This window comes from Ovis canadensis, chromosome 11 (genome assembly GCF_042477335.2).
Source record: "Ovis canadensis isolate MfBH-ARS-UI-01 breed Bighorn chromosome 11, ARS-UI_OviCan_v2, whole genome shotgun sequence".
Taxonomy (NCBI): Eukaryota; Metazoa; Chordata; class Mammalia; order Artiodactyla; family Bovidae; genus Ovis; species Ovis canadensis.
In genome coordinates, this window is record NC_091255.1 from 58,409,451 (window position 1) to 58,434,362 (window position 24,912).

General features: G+C 46.6%; 1 protein-coding gene and 1 long non-coding RNA gene across 2 annotated transcripts in view; one reads left to right on the forward strand and one right to left on the reverse strand.

Moving 5' to 3' along the window:
* Nucleotides 1-21,029, reverse strand: part of FOXK2 (forkhead box K2) — a 51,767-nt gene extending 30,738 nt beyond the window's left edge. The window contains exon 1 of the mRNA XM_069541848.1: nt 20,533-21,029. Coding sequence (XP_069397949.1) covers nt 20,533-20,945 — 413 coding nt within the window. The 5' untranslated portion in view covers nt 20,946-21,029. The remainder of the gene's footprint in view (nt 1-20,532) is intronic.
* Nucleotides 21,030-21,215: 186 nt separating this feature from the next.
* Nucleotides 21,216-24,302, forward strand: LOC138415307 (uncharacterized). The gene is made up of 3 exons (XR_011247180.1): nt 21,216-21,479; nt 22,102-22,248; nt 23,983-24,302. It is a non-coding gene; the product is annotated as an uncharacterized lncRNA (long non-coding RNA).
* The last annotated feature ends 610 nt before the right edge of the window (nt 24,303-24,912 follow it).

Consider the following 24,912-nt stretch of genomic DNA (forward strand, 5'->3'; position numbering starts at 1 on the left):
GGGCTCTGAAGTTGTGGTGCTTGGGCTTAGCTGCCCTGTGGGCATGTGGCATCTCAGTTCCCCAACCAGGGATGGAGCATGGGTCCCCTGTATGGGAAGGCAGGCGAATCTTTAACCAACTGGACCACCAGGGAAGTCTCAGGGAAAGATTTTAAAACGAACAATAAGAAAAGCCAGACAGCAGAAAGCAGAACCACAAACCCCTAAGCAAAAACTGAGCAGGCACTGAGCAAAATCTGACCAGATACTGAAAAGGCACACACCTCGAGTCACAAATCAAAACTGAAGCAACACAACAGCTGATGGTTTCAAACTTAGGCAAGGACCCTGATAAAAACTAAGTTTCTTTTACTTGAATAAACATTAACAATTTTAATATGGATTCAGAGTTGCAAATACCCTTCTCTCCACCTCTCTCTTAGTCTCCTGTATTTGGTGACAGGCATCTTTCTTGGAGTGGAAATTCTTACAAATGAGACACACAAGCCAATGGCTTGGGTCCAGAGATCTGAATTTCCTGATTCACAAAGAAGCTCTAAGGATTCTGAAAATCTGTTCTTTATGTACAAAGCCAGGCCTTGCTGCAAATACTTAATACTAACATCATATAGCTAGATAGAAATTAGCCACATTGAAATCTCCAATCAAATAGAAAGTCAAATTTAGTGATATCTCTATGCAAAGCAAGTTTAAACAATTAACCAATCAGCCAAACTATTCCCTACAACCAAGTCCAGTTGGGCCATTTCAGAGGTGGAGCTGGTCTCAGGGAAAGGGTGGTTCCCATGCTCTTTACCCCACAAAGGATAAGACAGGCGGGAGCAGTGGTCCAGCCCCACAGCGCCGCTGGGAAAGGAGCAGAGCAGAGCAGCGTTCCACCTTGACGCTAACTAACAGTGACTGCAAGCCCCAGGGGGACAGCCACCTTGTTCCCCAGCCTCCTGCCATCCTTTCTCGTGGCACAGATTAACTACTCAGATAGACACACATTCTAAGTTGGGAAAAAAATCTCCCTACAAGAGGGTTCCATTTCTAGCTATTTCAAAAAACATGTCTGAATGCAACTCAGACAGTCGTTACGAGGATAACTCTGGAGTCCCTCGGTTTTCAGAGTATTTTAGGAAGTTTAATGGGCAAAGGTCTACAGATGCCACCCCCATGGGCCATGGCACAAAGCAGGAAGACTGCCCCCGCCACAGGGCTGAGGAGACAGAGCCTCACCTCTGGATTTCCTGCCAAAATAACAAATCTGAATCTCACCAAGAGGAAACATCAGACAAGCATTCTACAAAACAACTAGCCCATCCTCTTCTAAAACATGAATTCACAGAAGACACAGGCTGAGGAAGTCACAAATGAGAGGAAAGTTCAAGGCATAGGTGACCTGAGTCTAGAAAATGGGCGTCAGTAAACAACTGCTACGTCCAGTTACGGTCAAGTGCTGTATCAGTGCTAAGTGGTGTCAGTACCTGGGCGATAGTTATGGAAGAGAATTTTTTAGGAAATAGACATGGAAATATTTCAGAGGTAAAAATGCATCCTATATGTAGCTTATTCTCAAAAATTTCAGGGAAAAAATACAGCAATGAAGCAAATGTGGTCAATGTTAATATTTGGGGAATCTGGAAAAATGAGAAATTTGTTCTATTTTTGCAACTTTTTAATAAATCTGCATAATTTAAAAAAAATAAAAAATTTGGAAACTTCTACAACATCCAATGCAAAGCTTGACAGATCACCCCAGGTGTCACTGGGCCTGTACCAGGCTAGGCTGTGCACACTGTCCATGACAAGGTGAGCACAGACATAAAGAGCGTGGAAACCACCCATTCTTCTGTCAGATTGGACCTTCTCCATGGTTGGTCTGAGAGCCCGGTTCTGGGATACACCCTCGTCATTAGCTCTCTTCTATGCAGTTCAGAATCCCATCAAATCCCAAGAATAATCTAGTGATAGTTACGAAACATCACCTCACTGCAGTTTTCACCCCTCCTCCAGAGCCTGTGTCCCTGACAGTCAGGCCTGAACTAAGCAGGGGAGTACAACCCCAGTCCTGCAGTACACCGAACAGAGTCACGGCTATCTACACAACAGACCCTGACTTCTGTGCCCTCAGTCACCCAACACAGCTGACGCCTGTTGAGTCTACATGCTATCCCGTCACTGGGCTTCCAGACTGTGACCCAAGAAGCTGTGGTTTGTGGTAACAGCATATTCTATAGTTTGTATTTCTTCTCTCCTGGGAAGAGTGTCTGTCCCATCCTACATGTATCAATATTCACACAGAACAGTATGTCCCAACCATGTTCCCAGAGCATAGCACTGAATGTCCTGACACCCAGCACAGGCCCAGCTGTGCTGCAAACGGCCCCAGCTCTCTGCTGCTCACACCAAAGGGCTGGGTCCAGCTTTTGCCATCCACTCACTCCATAAACACGGCTGCTCTGCGCCACTTTTCCCTCACTCTGGGGTCCAGGCCGATGCAATGACCTCACTGAGGACACCGATGGTTTCCAGACAGACAGAATAAATGAGTCCTGTGGCCACGCCTGCAGTCAATGGGCAGGAGGGGCCCCAGCGAGAACCCTCCTCACACAACATCACCTCCTTAGTGTTAGCAATCCCAAGAGACATCTGGAAAAGATCATTTCAAGCCCTTTTAGCTATGCAACTGGCCACAGAGACACCAACTGAACTGCTCTCCAAGGGAAGAAGTAAGAGGCCAGTTACTCTGTCACTCACCTATGACAGCTGACAACGAGACTCTACTATGAAGAGGAAGAGAATCCGATCCTTTAATCTCAGGATTGGCAAAGGAAAGACTGTGATAACAAAAACAGTGTGTCACACAGGGTGGACAGAAGTGACTGCCAAGGAGGAGGGCAGCAGGATCAGTTACACCTAAGGGTGGATCGGGAGGTGGGGGGAAGTAAGGAAATGAGTGAGGAGGTTCCCAAGCAGCCGAGGTGTGTGGTGCTCACACCGCAAGGATCTGTGAGGACAGAGAGGAGATGAGGTCTGACTGGCTTGGGAGACGGAAATAGAAACGGCCCTGCTGACACACCCACGTGTGCAGCACCCAGGGGAGGAGACCGCAGGACGACTAGCTCCGCAGTCTGGCTTCTGACTGAGGGAGCGTTGCTACCAGTTACTGAGGTGCAGACGGATGGGGTGGATGAGGAACAGGCTGTGTAAGTGGACACATGGCCTTTGAGGTGCCCATTCCCCACAATCCCAGAGGGGGCATCCAACCAGCACTTCCTGAACCTAGACAGAGACACACTTGCTGTCCTCAGTGGTTAAGAGGGTACATTCGCAACATCACAGAAGGAGCCTAAAAAATTCAGCTCGCAAGTCTGGTATTAGAGAACAGCCTTCAGAACTCAAGCAAGCATCACCTTGAAGGAGGAACCCTATCATGGGAGTTTTGACCATGTGCTCCAGTCCCAACTCAGCTACGACAAGCCATGCCTCTTTATCTTTTGCAAAACTGGAAGAAAAATTCCTCCTCTTCTTCCCAAGCCCTACGGAGGCTTAGCCAAAAAGCACTTTAAATGGACCCATGTATACGTTTTCATCATTCTCTTCTACTAGTTTCCTCTAATTTATAACAGAAAGATTGAAACTTTTACTACAACCTTTAATAGACTGTGGCCCTTAACAGTCATATTTGTCAGTGACTGATAAACCACCCCCCACCCCAGGCTGCCTTTTCTGTAGCTCCAGGAGCAACATGTCCACACAACCAGTCAGTCCTGCCCGCTGGTCACCCTGAGCTGCCACCACATGGGTCTGAATGGGCCACCCAGAGCCTAGCAGGCACTCCCTTCATCCCAGAAGACGGTGTGTGGAGTGGCAGCTCACCAGCTCATGAGAGGGCTTCCCTCAGAGGAAGTGGTTTTGGGAGGCCAGTGTCCACCCATCAAAGAGAGCAAGTCACAGGTCAAGAACCTGACCCAGTTTAAGATGGGTAAAAGGACGATGAAGACCATACTGGGAGGAGCCTGGAACCCTAAACAGTCCATGCGTTACTTTGCTGGACCTCAGCAGTAAACCTCAAGCAACACCTACTATTACCTCGGCGTGACTTCTTACCCTGACAAACACGAAAACATTCTATGAAAATTCATGAAACACAATGGTGTTTTTATTAAAGGAGCTCACACTATTGTAGGTTTTGTTGGGTTTAGCATGAGTTTCTAGCCGGAGCCTCAAAAGCCTGATTCTGTAAGACACCTGCAACCCGAGTTCAGGTCCTGGCCTGTGAGTTTCACCTTTGAGTAAAGAACTTTCACTCCATGTTTAGCCTTGAGGTGACTTGGAAACCACACAGCACGTGAGTAGACAGGGGCACTGTGGACATGTGGGTCGTTAGCGAGTAAAGGGGAGCTGTGCTCAGAAGGGCCCACATGTAAGGCTGAATTTTGTAGCCAGCACCTGGTAATCTCCTTAGCCATTACCTGAGTCTGTGTTATGTAAGTGAGGCCCAACAGGTCAATGGACCGCAGCTGTGGGCTTGGAAGCTCAACTCACACACATCTTGCCTCTTGCAACCCCTTCCCCTCCACGAACACCCACTGTCCAAGAAGTCCTAGACAGGGGCACCTTGGGCTCCTGGGAGAGTCTGCACTTGCCCCACAAGTACACTTCCACCTAAAAAAGCTTGGTGTCAAGTAACAAAAATACCACAGCAGGTTGAGAGAAACTACAGAAGAAATGAAAAGCTTTTGCAGCTTTTTTAAAAAAATTGAGGTGTACAGTATTATTTAAGTTTCAAGTGAATGACACAGTGATTCACAATTTTTAAAGACAGGTTTCATTTACGGTTATTATAAAATATTGGCTATATTCTCTCTGCTGTACAATACATCCTTATAGATTTTTGCAGCATTCTTAATCCACAGTTTCATTTTGCACTGGACCCCATATAGCATGGAGCTGGGCTTGTACCCTAAGGTACTAGTATCCTGGGAAATGGTACATTTCCATAGGCAGATCTGCCTTTGTACCCACAGACGAGGAAGGCTTGATTCCAGAAGCATTCCTGACCCAATTTAGAGGGCCGGTGTCGGGTTTTCCAGCAACACATGTGACAAGCACCTTCACAACTGCTTCTGAGTTTTTCTTTGGCTTGGAGAAAAATTTTGTCTGTTGGCCATTTGTTGCACTGTGATTCCATTAATGAAGGCACTGGAAAGAACTGCCTTATCTACTACTCTGAGTGGCAATTTGCTGTTTAGGGGAGGCTGACTCAGGAGCACATCCATTTAAAATCCTGATGCCAGGCTGAGGGTGGGGGTAGTATTGGAATATCAGTGTAGCCAATGTGATGCTTTGTGCTTCCAGCAGTTTGACCAAAAAAAAAAAAAAAAAAAGTACAAATTCTACTTTAATTTCCAGTTATTCAAAACATGTTCTAGACTAACAAAGATTTCCACCAATATAGAAATAATCCCATGAGCCTGCTCTCACCTGGATCACAAGTCACCACATCCACGCTCTGAGTGCAGATGGCTCGGCCCTCCGGCCATGTCACTGACAGTAGCAGCAGACAGGCACACTAAGCATACGGCAGGAGCTCAGAGAAGCGGTTACTCCTCTGAGGTAGGACTACTGAGATGACCCCAAACTTGCCAAATAACACTCACACGAAACCAAAGCAGGCTCTCCAACAGACACCTCACTAAGATAAAACTCATAAGCAGAGCCGTGCACAGGCCCTGGGCTCCCTTCTTCCTCTCCCCAGTTCACAGCAATTTCTTTTGCCAGTGCAGAAAAGCAACAGCCGCCAAATATTTTTGATTGCATGCTTCTAAGTGAAAAATTAAGCAGGAGTCAAAATATGAATAATATATAATCAAGAAATGAAAAGGAAAGGGACAGAATCAGAGAAATATTCCCAGTACACACAATTTACAGCTGACTTGTGTTTAGGATATACAAAGAATTCTTAAAAACACAAACCCATTAAAAATGATCAAAGAGAAATTCACTGAAGAAGATACAGGAATGGGTAACAAGCACATCAAGAGATGTTCAACATCATTAGTAATGCAAATCAAAGACCATGATACCACTGCACATCCACGGAATGGCCAGTATTAAAAAACTGACAAATCAAGGGCTGGCAAGGTTACAGAGCAACCAGAACTCTCCCACGCTGCTGGTGGGAATATAAAATGGTGGGACTGCTTGGGGAGAGTCTGTCAGCTTCTTAGTAAAGCCACTTCACCCTCAGGTGTTTGACCAAGAGAAATGAGACCCTCTGTCCACACACTCTTTCACAAATGTTCACAGCCATACCATGCCCAACGGTCCAACCTGGAAAAGACCCAGGTATCCAGCAATAGGTGAATGAATCAACCAATGATGTTAAGTCTATACAAAAGAATACTTCTCAAATATCAATCAACAATCACAAAGGGAAAAAACTGCCCAAACAAGCAACATGGATGAATCTCAAAAACATGTTAATCAAAAAAAGCCAAACTGAGGAGTACACATTGCATAATTTCTTAAGAAATCCTAGGAAAGATACAACTAGTCTAGCGATGAAAAGCAGGGCTTTCAGTTTCAGAAGAAGGGCAAAAGGGCAGGAGAGAGATTCTGGGAGACGGAAACCTTCTCTTACTTTGAACTGGGTTTCCGTTACACAGATATAAGTACCCATCAAAATCCTTTGAAAGGTACCCTTAAAAGAGTTTTGTTTTATCCTATTAAAGTGTATCTCAGAAAATGTTTTTTAAAAGAAAAAATTAAAATGGCAATAATACGTTCACATACGTATAAATTATATTACTGTATTACACACTAAAAAACACAAAAATAGCAACCAAACAGGATGAGAAAAACAATCAGAAGTATATCTTCTTCCAAACTCTAAAAGATCATCTTGATCTCCTTCTGGAGTAAGTACACACACACACACATTATAGAGACTAATATACTAAAGAAAACATTGCCTTTGTTTTACCTCTGAGGTTCCAAACAAAAGGAATACAATGTCTAGAACGGAGGGATTTTCTTTTTGCTATATTGAGATATAACATGGTTTAGGTTTAAGGTGTACGATATAATGATAAACGCATATAGTGCAGAGATTAGCACAGAAACGTTAGTATCCATCAACTCATTATAGTTACAGTTTGTGTATGTGTTGAGAACTTTTAAAATTTACTGTCTTAGCAACTTTCAAATTTTATGAACAGTATTATTACCTACAGAGGTACCATGTTGCACATTATAACCCCAGGACCTATTTATCTTATAGCTAGAAGTTTGTAGTGTTGACCCCCATCCTCCCTAACCCACTTCCTCCATCCTGTGTTTTATAAATCACTGATAAAACTGCCAATTACATAGCAAAAAGAGATATGATTGGATCAAGTTCCTTATTAAATGGAGAGTTTTTACATACGTTCAACCCTGGAGTAAGGCATTCCATTCTTAAGGGCACTTTATAAAATGATAACTTTTATTTTATGGGTAGAAAAACAAAGGCATAATCCATAAGGTGTGTGCTCTGAACCCACAGTTCTCATGCAGTGTCACCCGCTACCACGCCTTAGGCTTCTTACCAGGGGAGCTGCACACAGGAGGTGTGCATTCACTCAATCTGTAGGAAAATCTTCTCAAAATACTCTGCTGAATGGCCAATATGCACATGAAAAGATCAACATCATCAATCACCAGAGAAACGCAAATTAAAACCATAATACGATATACCACAACATACCCATTGAAAACCTAAAATGAAAAAGAGAAAATGCCAATGCTGATGAAGCTGTGAAGACATCTGAACTCTATCTTACTCAGTGTCAAAGAGGTGTAAATGTAGAAAGCGCTTTTCCAAAGTGGTTGTACATACGAAAGCTGAACACACACACATCGATGGTGAACCACTGGAGCCCACCCAGCAGACACGTGCACGTGCTTGTCAAAACACAGCTACCAGAATCTCCATCAACTGTTCAACTAAAAGTCTTCCAACTTAAAAGACTCAGAGCAGCATTATCCATTATAACAGCCTAAAATAAAGCTACCTAAATGTCCACCTATGGCAGAATGTCAAATTGGAGTATATTCACAGTATTAAACATAGCAATGACTATGAATGATCCACAGCTAAGTACAATAATGTGGGCTAATCTCAAAAACATTTTATTCAGTGAAAAGGCAACACCACCTTCTGAACTCCATTCTGTATAACTCCATGTACATGAAGCCAAAAGAAAACAAACACTCTACAATTTAGAACTTAGGATCATGGTTCTGTGGCTGGGAAGAACACATGGCAGGCTTCTAGAAGGGTGTTGACAGTGCAGTGTTTCTTAACTCAGGGCAGGTTACACTGTGGGTTCTCATTAAGCTTTATACTTAGGATCTATATTGTAGATTATACTAAAAACAAAAATATAAACAAACTGTGGAGGGTGACAAGACTAGAGACCAACTAAGAAAGTGCTCCAGAAGGCCAGGTGGAAAATACCTAAGGCAAGAGCTATGCAGCAGGAAGGGTGAGGGATGGATCTGAGAAATGTCCAAGTGGAGTGAAGGGGACAGATTAATAACTGTATGAGTTCAGCAAAGCAGAGCAGACTGCGGAGAGGGTGAGCCCTGGTCCCAGATGGACATCAGCTCACAGGAGGAAAGGAGGAAACTTGAGCAGAGAGAAACAGCAGGACTGCAGACTTCAGGCCTGACATACCAGGATCTGACTCAAGTGTATAATATTTACCTATTTATTTGGCTGTGTCGGGTCTTTGTTGCAGCACATGGGATCTATCTTACGTCATGGGGAGTCTTTCCTTGGAGTGTTCAGTTCAGTTGCTCAGTCGTGTGCAACTCTTTGTGACCCCATGGACTGCAGCACGCCAGGACTCCCTGTCCATCATTAACTCCCAGAGTTTACTCAAACTCATGTCCTTTGAGTTGGTGATGCCACCCAACCATCTCATCCTCTGTCGTCCCCTTCCCCTCCCGTCTTCAATCTTTCCCAGCATCAGGGTCTTTTCAAACGAGTCAGCTCTTCGCATCAGGTGGCCAAAGTATTGGAGTTTCAGCTTCAGCATCAGTCCTTCCAATGAATATTCAGGACTGATTTCCTTTAGGATGGACTGGTTGGATCTCCCTGCTGTCCAAGGGGCTCGGGAGTTTTCTCCAACACCACAGTTCAAAAGCATCAATTCTTCAGCACCAGCTTTCTTTATAGTCCAACTCTAACATCCATACATGACCACTGGAAAGACCATAGCCTTGACTAGACGGACCTTCGTTGGCAAAGTAATGTCTCTGCTTTTGAATATGCTAAGTTGGTCATAACTTTCCTTCCAAGGAGTAAATGTCTTAATTTCATGGCTGCAGTCACCATCTGCAGTGATTTGGGAGCCCCCTCCCAAAAAAAGTCTGTCACTGTTTCCATTGTTTCCCCATCTATTTCCCATGAAGTAATGGGACCAGATGCCATGATCTTAGTTTTCTGAATGTTGAGCTTTAAGCCAACTTATTCACTCTCCTTTCTCACGTTCATCAAAAGGCCCTTAAGTTCTCCTTCACTTTCTGCCATAAGGGTGGTGTCATCTGCATGTCTGAAGTTACTGATACTTCTCCCGGCAACCTTGATCCCTTGGAGTGCACAGACTCTCTGACAGGGCGTGTGGGCTAAGAGTGTGGGCTCAGTTTTGCAGTGCTTTGGCTTATTTGCTCCACAGCACGTGGGATCTCAGTTCCCCATGTCCCTGGTTTTAGGAAGCAGAACCTATCTTATTCCCAATTTACTGCATATTTCTGTTCCAACCCATCTGGGGGCTACCTGAAGGGTGATGCAGGCACCTCTTTGTTTTGCCTACCTCAGAACTCAAGCTGAAAAAGCTTGAGAACACTGAAAGTGAAATTTGAGTCAGAGCCTGTGGTGAAAAAAATTACAGTCCAAACACACAATACACAGCCTAAGGCAACAGCTGGGGAGTTTTTCTGGGAAGTTAGGACCTTCAAAAGTAACAGGGTATGGGACTTCCCTGGTGGTACAGCGGTGAAGAATCCACCTGCCAAAGCAGGGGAAACAGCTTGATCCCTGGTTCCAGAGGATCCCACACACCATGGGGCAACTAAATCTCCATGTCATGACTATTATACTCAGCTACTAAAGCCCGTATGCCTAGAGCCCGTGCTCCACAAGAGAAGCCACCGCAACGAGAAGCTCATGCACCAGAACTAGAAAGTAGCCCCCAAGAGCCAAAACCAGAGAATATGCCTGAGCGCAGCAAGTTAGACCCAGTGAAGCCAATAACAAATAAATAAAGCTTAAAAAACAGACACAAAAGGAAAGGAGAAAATAATCAAAACAGCTGACTACAACAAAATCAACATAAAAGATGGCAACTGGGGAGGAAATGAGGGACCAAAAAACTCTAAGACAGAGAAAAGAAAACAAGTAGCAAAAGGGCAGAGTCCCTCCTTATCAATAATTACTTTAAATGTAAATGCATTAAACTCTCCAATCAAAATACTTCAGACAAGAAATTTAAGATGTTTTCTTCAGAGAACAAACATTAATATTCATTCAGCAATGCTCCTGCATCAGCCAAGGGTGATCCATACATCTCCATGAAGTTGATTCAATAATATCCATGTTTATAGAAGAGGACAGTGAGGTTAAGAGATTAGACAGCTCAGACACCGGGGTGAGGGCTCATGCCTTCCCTCAGCCAGAGCGATGCTACGACACTGCTCCAGCAGACTAATGAGCACACAGTGCCCTGCCCCGCCACCCTCAGCCCACCCCGAACCTTTCCTACAAGGAGAGGTCTGTGGCGAGAAACACAGAGGGGAGTGACAGGCAGCCTCTGGGATGTGATCCTTATTGTGAAGCCCCTGGGAAGCTGCCCTCCACAGAACAGGGAGAAGACCCAGGCTGACCCAGTGCCTACTGGACACCAGGAGCTGAGGGACACTCAACCAACCTTCTGGGTAGAGCTCCACTCCGACCTGTAGCCAATGCAATGACTCACACAGGTTCGGTCAGACCCCTAAACCGAATGCCGTTTCAATGGTCTGAGGTGGCCTCCGATAACTACTAATATAACCAAGGCTTGGCGCACTACTCTAACAAACAATGGCTTTAAGTATAGAAGCCGGTCCTTTAACAAAAGTGGTCAAATTGCCATTCCCGAAATACTAAAAGCATTTAAAAAATTTATTTATATAAAGACAAAGTTCTTCCCATTAGAGATACGCAGGAAAAGAAACCCTAAACACTGAATGCCTAGTTACTAGAACTCACATATGTTATAAAGAAATAGATATTTTTCAAAACTGTGACTAATGTAAATTTGCATCAATAAGAACATGGACACTCTGAAAAACAACTTTTAAGAGAGAATAAAATAAAAGGTTGGTGGCAAATAAGATACAACTTTCAGAGGTAGGGTGGGAGTGGGAGTTGGACCACTTCATCAGAAAAGGGTGTGCTCTGGACCAGGCAATCCCAGAAGGGTCTCCCAGGCCTCTGCAACAGTCCTCAGCCACAAGAACCACCAGCAGCCTGGCCCTCCTCCAGCCCAAGGCATGTGGCCACAGGAGTCAGGATCTGAGTGCCTACTCTGTGGGAGAAGTCACGACATATCTGCAGGGACGTAGGTACAACCAGCTCCACCTGCCCAGTGTGGAGCAGCGCTGGAGAGCAGAACACTGCATGGTCTGACCTGCCCCTAGAACAGGTCTGCAGGCTACCATGCAGCATGACCGATGCACATCCGCAAGGACGTTTTTATTTAGCTACAGGAACTTCTGTTCACATGTATCCAGGCTTCCCCTCTACGTATCAATCCCCCTCCAGGTATCAATCAACTGTAAAAAAACACATAATCCAAAAACAAAAAGGCCACTTAGGGTGGTCAATATAAACAAGAAGAAAATGCAGTGAATTGTAGAATCAAAGAAAGAATTTAATTTTAACTGTTCCCTTTGGTGCAGTATCTCCAAATACAAACCTCGAAGCCTATAAACAAATTCACCAACAGACCCTTGAGGCCTTTCACTGTCCTGGCACTACACAAGGTCACTGAAGGTCACGGGCTACATTTCCAGTAAGTGTACAACCTGCGGGTGAACGAGCCCAGCCCACAGAACGCTGGAGTGCCAAGGTCCAGGATGTGTGCGATGTTTAAAACACACGTGGGCAAGTCCAGAGGGAGACTAGGTAGAGCGGGGACACAAGACTCAAGGAGGAACCGGAATGGACAGTTCACATTTAGACCAATCTTCTTCAGCTCAAACAGCTGTAAAACTGATGCTCATAATCCCAACATCCTCCAAAAGTTTAGAAATAGCAAAAACATACCATTTTTAATATATCACTTTTGCACTCAAAACGCTATTACAGTCTGAAAAAGACCAGAAAAACACAAAGTCAGTCTCCGATCTACTTGTTTAGGGTTTTCTGTATCCTGTCTGTTTAAGTCAAAAGACAAGTTTCATACTGCTGATTGTGGGAGACTAAATAAATACCATGAGAAAACAGCATCCCTCTGACAGCAGTCTTTCAGTGTGGCTGTAGTGACACTAATTCACACTCCCTCACACCATCAGTTCATTTTCCAGGAGAACCAAGACCACAAAAAAACCGGAACAACTCCACTAGAACAGCTCAATGCTTTTCGCATTAGCCATAAACGTTAGTTCAGTAATTTGATCAACCTAACTAAAGAAACTGGATACATGTGAGCATACACATTCTACGCTGAGAACATCAGTCTACTCCCGAGTACTAAGACTGATCTCCTTACAACCCAAGTAAGATTTGGGATTGCCTCCTGGGAGTGTCCTTCCAAAGTTGCAAAGTGAGAGATTCTATGCCAGACCTCTCCACCTCAAGCTTCGTTTCAGAAAGGCACTGTCAATGAATGAGAAACAAATGTTATGGTACCTTCAAGGTTTAAACAGGTACCACTGTAAGTTATTAAAACTCACTGTCTATGGGGCTAGAAATTACATCCCACTGTTACTAACTGCTACGATCACTGTGCTCCAGGGTCTCCACCATCCTACCACTGATGCTTGGGGTGGTATTATTCTCTGTTGAAGGAGGACTATCCTTCAAAATCATAGGATTTTTACAGCATCCCTGGCCCCAGCCCACTAGGTGCCAGTTGCATCCCGTGCCAGTTGCACCAACCTAACATGTTGCCAAATATCCTGGGGAAGGGAAGGGTACACCAGTGAGAGTCACTGTCGTACTCTGATCTCTTTCAATGGGTAAGATCCAGAAGCATTCTGCAGACACCAAACTGCAGCAAAGGCCCAACGATGTCTAATATCCCTACAGAATTCTCAGCAGAGCACCAAGCATATACTCCAGGAACTGAGGCATGCTAGGCAAGGCAGCTTCCCACGAGGTGCCTTCTAATCTCCCCACAGCCGTTTCCCGGGATGATGGTAGTAACACCTTGTTGCGGTGCTCAAGCTGCTTGAATCATGGAAATGGCAATGCGTGCCTTCAACCTGTCCTGACGCATTTCATTAGCAAACTCAAACAATCCTCATTAAAAACTGGGACTAGAAGTGGGAGACGACTTACTGTATTATCATTTAAGATATTGTAAGCTGCTCCAAGGGCTTCCCAGGTGGCTCAGTGGTAAAGAATCTGCCTGCCAATGCAGGAGCCGCAGATTCGATCTCTGGGTCAGGAAGATCCTCTGCAGGAGGAAACAGCAACCCACTCCAGTATTTTTGCCAGGATAACCCAAGGACCAGAGGAGTCTGGTGGGCTACAGTCCATAGGGTCGCAAAGAATTGGACACGACTGAGTGACTGCGCACAAAATTCTCCAAAATCCAAACATAAAAGAAAGCAGGAGCTACACAAAAATGTTAAACAGATAAGAATATCATCCAAGATGCTAACAGCTTTGATTAAAAGCTTTCTTATTTTAGGGACTTCCTGGTGGTTAAGAGTCCACCTTCCAATACAAGGGATGCAGGTTCGATCCCTGATTGGGGAACCAAGATACCATATGCTGCAGAGCAACAATTAAGCCCATGTACCGCAATGAAGACTCAATACCCCAAAATTAAAAAAAAGAGTAATAATAATATTTTTTAAAGCTTCCTTATTTTAGAAACCCTCTTTTTTTCTTCTCCATTAAAAAAAAATAATAAGTTTTTCCTCAGCAAAACAAGAATAGCTGAATTTTCACAATGGAAAAATTTCCTGTTACTCTATAGTCTCATCTTCTGGAATATTTCCACCAATCACGAAGCTATACTGTGCTTCTGCAACTGTGGATCTAGATGAGACCTGCTGATGAACAGGGGACCATAAGTGAGGGAACCACATCTAACTAGAATCCTGTCACTAAATGATCAACATCTGAGAATATTAAAACAACAGTAATGTCCTAAATCAGTAGCCAACAAGCACACGTATATAGGTACTAAGTAATGATGGTCGCGTGCCATTACCAGAGGATACAAACTCAAGTAGGACCTTCCCTACCCTGGAGGACCAAGAGGGGAGAAAGTCAAGCAAGAGGACAAGTTGTAGCACAAGGTGATGAGGAGGGAACATTAACATTTACCCTTGCCCTCCAGAACGGGCTCCTTGACCTACCACTTCTAGTGGGTCCAGAGCACTTCTGAATGCCTGAAAAGCACAGAGCTGCCCTTTGAGGCCTGCAAGGGACCCCAGCTTCAGGTCCTCTCTGCCTTTAAGAAAGACAGCATGGACTTTCCTGGTGGTCCAGTGGTTGATAATCTGCCTTCCAGTGCAAGGGACATGGGTTTGATCCCTGGTCTGGGAAATTTTCACATGCTGCAGAGCAACTAAGCCTGCGCTCTGCAACTACTGAGCCCAAGCACCCAGAGCCCGTGCTCTGTAATAAGAGAAGCCACCGCAATGACAAGCCTGCACAGGGCAACTAAAGGGCAGCCCCCACGCACCACAACGAGAAAAAGCCCTGGCAGCAATGAGAGCCAGCCCAGCCGAGAATATAAACAAACGAGAAATAAAGAGCCCATGGCCCAAATTTCAAAAGTATATATGCTTTGTTACACTTCAATAAAAAGGCAATTTTAAAAAGAAAAACAGTAAATTGCAAAGTTCTTTGATTGGACAGAGAAGCCACCCTTCATTAACAAAATAACAGTTTGGCCAATGGCATTAAAGAACAAGAATTCTTCAAATCAGACCACAAACAGGACAGAACTTTTAACCAGTTCCCTTTCCTGACTTTGCCCCAAGGCAGAGGCACTTTTTCTTTCCCCATGAAACAGGGAAGGTTTGTGGTGAAGTTGACATACTGGAGTGGGGCGGAACCAGAACGGAGGCTCTAGGAGAGAGGGCACCCTGAAACAGACCTCTCCTGGCTCAGCCTGGCTTTATCTTCAGGTCCTGGTGGGGAAAGACAACTTTTCTTGGCTAAAGAAATTTCAAACTTTGCTCACTACTCCCAGAGGCCTTTCATCGATCTACTGCGTGCACGTGTGTGGAGCTATGAGCAAGTTGGAGAGTGCTGGCCCCTTGAGGACATTTTCACCAAGTCACATTTCCTGGGACATTAGATCTCCACAGGCCCCTCCATACCAGGACACTGTGATAAAATACAAGCAGCCCCTGATGTCTAGCAAGGGCAAGGGCACCGGCCTGGTGCCAATTATGCCACACAAGGTCAGTTATTATCCCTGTTAAAAGTAAGGAAACTAAAACAGGTTAAGTAGCAGGGCTGGAATCGGACTCCAGTCTGCCCAGCCCCAGTGCCCATTCTTGCTTCCTCCTGATACGACTGGCTGCACACAAATGACCACTACAGGTGACAGGTCCCATCAGGGAGCCCTGTTTCTCAAAATGTGTTAGAAATTCAAACTATTTAAAAGTCAAAAGCTACTCCTTAAGTAAACATTTTAAATGAACAGAGTTCTACCACTACAAAACTTACTAAGCACTAGTAAAGTACATGGGCGGAGGAGCCTGGTAGGCTGCAGTCCATGGGGTTGCTAAGAGTCAGACACGACTAAGCGACTTCACTTTCACCCTTCACTTTCATGCACTGGAGAAGGAAATGGCAACCCACTCCAGTATTCTTGTCTGGAGAATCCCAGGGATGGGGGAGCCTGGTGGGCTGCTGTCTATGAGGTCGCACAGAGTCGGACATGACTGAAGTGACTTAGCAGCAGCAGCAGCAAAGTACAAGTAAGCTGGTTATTGGGTTATTTTTAACATAGTAAAGAAAGTTTTATGCTAAAATGGCTGCACTATGCTCCCAATGTCTACAAATCAGGGATAACAGAAATGTATCTCAATTTGCCAAATGAATAAACATTGTAGCTTTAAAAAAAATACATAGTGGCTCTTAAAAGCAACTAATTTGTACACTGAGCACTTTATAAAGTCCAAAGCACCTCTGCTCTGTCATGGATTTGCCATTACATGTTGCCCACTTCTGGGGAGCCCAGCAATCCGGGGCGGCACCTCTTAGCTCTGCCCACAAGCTGATCAGATAAAATGAAGGTGTTTCAGCCAGTCTGGCAGCCCTGAGACAAGAAAACATGCCAGATCTCACTAATGGCTCTGCTTAGGTCTCCAAAGAAGACATCCTCATTTTATCATCTCCTACTGGGAACTCTATTCTGCTTCTAACCCTCATCTCACCTCTGTCCTTACAACATCTATGCCCTGCCCACAACCACTTCTTATACCTCCACTCTCTCCCTCTCCTTCCCCCAGGAGGTCACACCCTGTCTCCTTCCTCACCCTCCAAAACACCCTGGTGACGGAGGGTGACGTGCGAGGCACTGTCCCTTTCCCACAGCGCTCCTCTCTCGGCACTCCCTTCCTACTTCCCTCTTTCAGGGACTGGTATTCTCTGGGAACCTTCATTCTGCCCAATCCCTACCATCTAAGCAGGTCAGAGTCCCTGTGGGTTCCTTCAGTTTCTTTCCTGGGAGTCTTCACCTGCACGGCTCCAGAAGCCACTGTTTACTCAGTTCTCTCCCATCCTCACCTAAGAGGAAGCTCTCTGTGATTTAATGAGAAAGTCTTCAAGTGTGACATTACCAAACTTCATCTGCAAGTTAAAACATGCCACATAAGAAAGAGGAGGTGGTGGCGTACCACCAACTGATAGGCAGTTAATGCAGCATAGAAACAGGGTCACTTTTCTAAATAGGTACAATGGCAATTCTGCATGTTAAGTTTCTCTGGGCAATAGTAAATTCAACTTGCTCTATTTATAAGTCTGGCTATTAGATATTTAGGATCTTACTGATTAAAAAATACATCAAATTCACTTGACATTTCAAAGTACACACAACTGTTAAAGAGTTGCTCATTTTTATTTATCAGTTCTACTCAGTTTGCTACCAGGGCGACAAGAAGAGCAACAACAGCAAACCCAGACTCTCCTGCCTAACAGATCTTCCTAGAACACCTTACTACTCACTCAGGTGCCAGACCAGGTCCTTCGACAAACAGGGATCTTGTTCCTCAAACAAACAAACAAAAAAAAACATTCTTCATTCTCTCGCTGACCACCGTGAAAATGCTCCCCCACCAGGCCTAGGCAACTTCACACTCCACAAACCTGTCCCCAGAATCCTTTCCAGCCTGAGTTCTACCTCTCCAGCACTAGGCAGCTGGCCCCAGTCACACCTGCAAGGCCACTCCACTTGCCCACTTCAGGAACCTGGCCCAGAGCTCCACAGACAACCCCCTCTCCCAGTCCCAATAAGAGCTGAACTTCCAACAAGTCAGATACTCCTGGGGAGGAAAACATTGCATTTCTGAATACCCAGCCCTACATACTTGGTTACAAATTAAGGATTTTTGGAAATTACTTGTTTTCTGGAAAACCACACGCTTGCAACTCTTCATGTGTTCAGCCTACCCCCCCTACCGCCAACACACCCACTCACACACCAGTCCACACTATGTACTGAACTTACAAACACCATGGAGAAGGTGCTTGTACTTAGATCTTATCCAAATCATTTAAAATACTCATGACAGCCAACACACAGGATCACAGGCCTTATCTTCCTCTATTCCTCCCAAATTAATATTCAGTATTTTAATAAAATAGTGAACCATACTTTAAGTCTAAACTGCTTATGTACTCTTCTAAATTCTCTGTATATAAACTTTGAATACCATAAAGTGCAAATTCATTTTAAAGATGGAATAAAATTATTATTCAAATTAGAGACCATCCAGAGATTGTCATATTTTTAAAACTCCTCAGTGACTTTTCAATCCAGTAAGCAAGTCTGAAATAAGCAGTAAGAATATTTCAACCTCTGGGGACTTCCCTAGTGATTCAGTGGTTAAGACTCCAAATTTCCACTGCAGGGGGTACGGGTTCGACCCCTGGTCAGGGGGAACTAAGATCACTGCATACCTAGTCACTCTAAGTTACAGGTGCTTTCAAATGAATACAATTTGATTTTTCAATGTTAAAAAGAACTTAGAACATAAAACTGAGTTTAACTGAAAAAAAAAATTTTTTTTTAACAGTCTGTCTGCATTTGGCTGGTACCAATCATCTTCACAGTTTCTTCCATTAACCTGTACCTGTTATCCCTTACACTAACAATTCAGAAATAAAGTGAAGAGAAAGTCGCTCAGTCGTGTCTGACTCTTTGTGACCCCATGGACTGTATAGTCCATGGAATTCTCCAGGCCAGAATACTGGAGTGGGTAGCCTTTCCCTTCTCCAGGGGATTTTCCAACCCAGGGATCAAACCCAGGTCTCCCTCATTGCAGGCGGGTTTTTTACCAACTGAACTATGAGGGAAGCCCCAACAATTTAGAAATAATGTCTTACAAAAAGGGAGGTACTGCAAAATCCTAACAGCTATCTACTCATCTCACACTATAAAAATGCCAAAACCCCTTTCATGAAAAAACCCACTCCCCTCTGTCAGTATGGGCACAGGTTCCCAGGGCCATAAGAAGTCCAGGGCGGGTAGCAGCCTGGGTGGCCCAAGGACTCTTCCCTGTGCAAGAGCAGGAGATGAAGGCCAGAGGCCTGGCCTCTACTCCACTGCCTTTCTTAATCATCTCATTTAAAGGCTCACTCCACCCCTCAAAAGTCTGAATTCTGCCTCCTCACAGAAAGTCCTTGTATTGCCATGTTTGGTATGTCAACACAAATAAATGGTTCTGGTTGAATGGCAAAAATACAATTTTCTTTAAAAATCTCAAACTTCTCAGAGTAAAATTATAATAATACTCTTTGTTATGACACCAAGTTATTTGCAAAAAACAAACTGCCTAAGCAGCAGCTGTCAGATCTCTATCATTGATTTCAGGTGCTCTATAGAATAAATACACACAAACAGCATTCTGGTTTGAAAAATAACATTATTTGAAACATTCCCATCAAGGTTTAAAGAATTAGCTGGTACAGCTTTCCAGGCTAAGCAGTAACAGCACACGTGTACAAAAGTCAAGGAATAAAGAAAGCAACAAATCTTACCCCATCTCCAACAACCAAAAGCAGTCAAAAATTTCAGTTTGCGGAAGAAGGTTCTACTTATAAACAATCTCGAAGTCCCTGAAGAATAATTACCATTTCCTAGACAGCAAGTTTGTTTTTCAAGTAGACTAAAGGCTAACGTCACAAAATCAGAGAACCAAGCTAAAATGCTCTGTAGTGGGACTGATAGTTCCCCACGAAGCTCACTTAATTACATTCTATATGACCTTATAATAATCTCTAAGTAATTAAATGATTTTCCAAAAAGTTATGTTGAAAGTACCTAGTTTTCCCAAAAATTTAGGGTTCAGAGCACAGATTTTAAAATTCATCATGCTTCAAGAGCTTTCACTTTCTAGGCTACAAAGATACACAATAAGAAAAAGAAGTCCTTGGCAGCTTAAGAAACACAGGCTTGAAATAATACACTACTGAAAACAGGTAAAACAAAAAGTAACAGATAATCCATCATCAGTCAAAAACATACAGATTTTTGTTTTGGGCAGTTCCACCACCCAGACCAACGTTTCTAATCCACACTACCTAACATGCTAGTTATGAAAAATATTGTGCATACTCTCAGAACTGCACAGAGAACCCCAGAAAACCTCAGCCCACGTGGACAGCTGCCTGAGCCTCCAGCTTTGGGAAGGCGAGGGTGGGGGGTCCCGGGCTGGCAACGTAGTCTGCGTTTTGGTCGTGGGTACTAAGGATGAAGCCGGGACACTGGGGTCATGGAATGGGATCCTGCCAGGATGATGGAGTCAGGGTCTTAGTGTGATCATAGGGAAGAACAAGGCCAGACATCGAGATCCAGGTCCTGGTTGTGGGAGAATGGACAAGGGCTCGGGGTCGAAATGAGGTTTGGAGTCTCTGGGTTCTGACTGTGCCCTATTCGTGGCTAGGACTAGGGGAGGTTCGCTAGCGGGGGGCTGAGTCCCTCCTGGTAGTGGGTAGGGGTAGGGATCGTGGGTCAGAGCGGATTGAGAGTCGGTTGTCGGAGTCCGAGTCCCGCCCGTCAGGCCGCACCCCTGCCTGCGCCCCCAGGCCCTGGCCCCACTCACACGCGCGGCAGCTGCAGCGGCGGCGCCCCGCGCCTTTGGAACACCCCGTCCACGAACACGCCGTTCTTGCCGAGGCAGCGCAAGTAGAAGTCGCCGCCCGCGTCGGGCCCGGGCTGCGCCGACGGCTCCGGGGCCGCCCCGCCATGGCCGCCGCCGCCCGGGGGCGTGAAGATCTCGAGGTGGCGCCGCGAGATGAAGCTCGAGTGGCCCATGCTCACGTCCACCGAGCCCTGCGACGAGTTGCGCCCGATGGTCACCGAGCGCTTCTTCATCAGGTACTCGAACTCGCGGCCCTCGAGGCGCGCCACGGCCCAGCCGCCCGGCGGCGACCCGCCGCCCGCGCCCCCGCCACCCCCGGCCCCGCCGCCCGCGGGAGGCCCCCCCGCGCCCGGGAGCGCCGCGGCCGCCGCCATGGGCCTGCGAGGGCCCGGGCCGCCTTCCGCCGCCGCCACGGAGCTGAGGGCCGAGCGAGGCCGCCGGCCGGCGAGCGACGAGCGGCGGCGAGGGGCGGGACACGCGCGGCGCGCCGCGGGCCGGCGCCGGGCCGGTGACTGACGGCCGCGGCCGCCTATAGGGGCGGTGCACGGCAGTGGGGCTACCGGCAGCCGACCAATAGCGAGGCACGCCGGCAGTGCGCTTGCACGTCGGCCGCGGCGCCCGACGCAGGCGCGGCCCCGGGCGGCCTGGAAAACCCGAGATGGAGGAGGGAGGCCGCGGAGCCGACGCGCGGCACCACTGCGCGCAGTGCCGCGCGTGGGGCGGGGGCGGGAGCCGGGCTGGGGTCAAGGTCGGCGCGGGCAAGCGGCGGGGGCCTGCATGCGCCTCACCCGGCCCAGCGCTTTGCAGCTGCTGTCACTCGCGTACACTCAGGCTTGGCCGGAGCCTGCCGCGTGCTGGCAGCTGAAATCCAGGCGTTTCCACGGTTGCAGTGGCTGTGAGACCCCAGCGTGAGTGTCTGCGGGGCGGTGGGGAGGGGGAGGGGTGAGGGTCCGCAAGGGAGGAGGATGGGGAGGGTCCACGGGGGCGCGGGGAAGGGGTACGGGGAGGGGTGCAAGGGCGCTGACCAGCATCCGGAATGCCAAGGGCGCGGTGGGAGCGGGAAGCCTCGAGGGCCGCAGATCGGGCTCCGCTCACAGAGCCAGGCGCTTGGGATTCTCTGTGTAACAACCTATTCTAAAGAAATGGAAATTAACGTATCCCTCTGAATGCGACATCTGCCTGTCTCATTTGCCGTAGATGTGTTTGCGGTTATAGTACAAACCCCTGGGGGTTCACACTGCTTTGCGCCGTAAGTGTGGCAGAGTATCCTAGACAGAAGAAATGTAGTTTCCGTTAAAGTCTCATACTTGGGAGAGATTTTAGGTTGTGATGAGACAAGAATGGAAATAATAAGGGGGGAAACCTTTCATTCACAAACAAAGCACAATTGATCCAAAGAAAGAGCGTCCCGTCAAGTATGAAGTAACTGACCTGAGTTCAGAGTCTGTGCTGCATGCTGTTGAACTTATATAAGGCCGCTCACTAGAAACGTTCCCTTGCTTTTCATATTTTTTTTTTTCATCAACACAGAGTATCCACCACATCCAGGGAGCCCAAGCCAGAGGTATAAAGAGGGTGAGCTTGTCCCACTGCACTGATGTGTCTCAAGGATGTCCCTACTATGTAGGCATAAAGCTCCTTGATGAAAAGATGGACAGTGCCCGGCAAGTGGAAATGGTAACTACCACATGGTTCTGAGAAGGAAAGCAATTACTGACACTGGCTCCAGACCAGAGGGGCTTGCACCATCCATTCCAAGTGCTCAGTGAACAGCTGCTGGGTACCAGGCACAGGACAGGCTTGCACAGAGACCAGTAAGCGGGCCCCGGCTGCCACGTTCCAGCCTGTGTGCAAGAAGGACCAAAGGGAAGCAGCACCCGACACCCACTGAGATGGAGGAGCAGCACCCAGGAGATGCCCTCAGGGTCTGGCAGCATTGCTGCTGTTTACATTGAGCCACAGAAGGAAGAGATGTGAAGGAGACATACCCGAACCAGGGCTTCCAAAGCTTTGTTCTTTCATCCAGGGACTGTGTCCTTGCAGGACACAAGTGCGGGAAGAGAGCACGACCACAGGCCCCCTGCCTGGTGAGGCTTATGGAGGACCCACAGTGCACGCGTGAGCTCTTACAGTCACAGCCAGGGAGCAGCACAGAGGGCAGAGTGAGGGGACGAAGAGGCAGGCAGGAGGGTCAGGGAGGAGGACACCTCCGACCCGAGGCCTGAGGGACGTGACCTCGGCAGAGATCAAGGGCAGCAGCCCAGAGGTGGGAAGAGGCCCCTGCATGAGGGGAGAGACAGCCAGGGAGCCGTTCAGAGGCTGCTGCTCCACGAGGCCACATTCTCAGTTTCCTTACCTGGAAAAGGGGCCCCACACTGGCTGCTCTCAGAAGCCTCTTCCAGCTCAAACCCTCCATTCTGAGGAGGCTCTGGGGCTACCCTTCTTGAAAACCCTCTTTTTAGAAGGAAAGATTCGAACAAGGCCTGACACTTCCAGTGTTTCTATCCGAGCTGTCCTGACGGGGGAAAGTGCTATCAGAATTGTGATTCGGTCAGTAAACCCTCCTGCAGCATTCTCTGCCTGCCAGGTACTTCTCTAAGGACCATCTCGATACCAGCTCGGGCCATCCTCACGATACACCTCTGACTGACGGAAGCTCTGACTGCCCACATATTACTGCTAGGAGGCAGAGAGGTTGACTGACTTGCCCATGTCAGCAGAGCCAGTCTGCCCTTCATTACTTCGCTGGAGAAACAAAAACAAGGCTTCCTGTGTGCCCTTCACAGTAGAGAGGATGCATACTGACAATAAAATAATCGTGAACTTTGATACTCTTTAAGAAACAAAAATTCAGAGTAACCACCACCACTGGAACTGGTTTCTAACAGAATAATATGCACAATTCGTGATGAGAAGTCCTGTGATCTTGAGAATGTATCACCGGAGAATGTATTTTCCTACTAAAAAACCTTCAGAAGCTCATGGTTAGACACCAGAGGGAAGCCAGACCCAGCAGTCTGTTTCCTCCCTGTCCAGCTCCTGCCCAACTTTCCCAGTTCTTCCCACTACTCCCAGGTGGCCTGGAGGACCTGTGCCCACCAGCCCCTTGGCACTGCCTGCACCCAGCTCTACCCTAACCGCCACTTGCCCATTGATCCCTGCATTCCACCTTTGTTCATCAGCTGCCTGTACCCGGCACCCTCCCCCCACCTATCCAGTTGCTTCTTGCAGAAAGTATTCCAGTGCTGAGGCAACTCTGCTAGGCTCTCCAGGGCCCCAGACTTCCTAACTTGCTGTGTTCTGTGACAATTAATAACATAGTGCCTCCCTTGCATCGTTGCTTACTTTCTGTACTGTTACTTTTCATGAGTTTATGGTATATGCCTTGTCTCCTTGACTCTGTTACTGCAGACCTTGAGCTGTATATCTGACTCACTCCCAGTGATGGGCACTCAGCACGAAGCTGCCTCGGGAAATCAGGCCACTCCATCCGTCTGACTGGGCTGCCAGGCGCCGCTTTCATCTCTGTCCTTGGCTGGGGGTAGCCTGTCCATCTCGACAAGATGGAGACAGCACTTTGAATTGCATGGAAAAAAATGTACTCTACAGAGAGACAAATATGGCCAAGCTTTCAGAGGAAATATAAGGTATGTTCATTAAAATATGTCCCTGCTGATAATCAGCACTGGAAATTCAAAAGGTGTTACCTTGAATAAATGTTATTTTTCACATTTCTGACTGTCTTCTTTATAAAAAATACAAACACCATGGAGTAAATTTCATATTACCATAAACTTTTTGCTACCCAGGATTCTGAGATGAATGAAATATTCTCTCTGGGGACTTCCCTGGTGGTCCAGTGGTTAAGACTCTGTGCTCCCAATTCTGGGGCCTGGGTTCCATTCCCAGTCACGGAACTAGATCCCATGTGCCACAACTAAGACCCAGCACAGCCAAATAAATAATTTTTAAAAATATTCCATTTGATCAAACATCCTTGACTCTGAGGCAGGAATATGGTTGTTCTTATGTTCCTATCTCAGCATCACAGTAGCAAGCAGGTAGTAGGTATTCCATATATTTGTCAAACCATAGAGCTGAATTGAGGTCCACTTGGTAGAGAGACTGAAATTTATCATGATGATATCACTTATGTGTGGAATCTAATATATGACACAGATGAACTTATCTGTGAAGCAGAGTCACAGATGTAGAAAACAGACTTGTAGTTGCCAAGGGGGTGGGAGGGTGGGGAGGGAAGGACTGGGAGTTTGTGATTAGCAGATGCAAGCTATTACATATAGGATGGATAAACAACAAGGTCCTACTGTACAGTCTGGG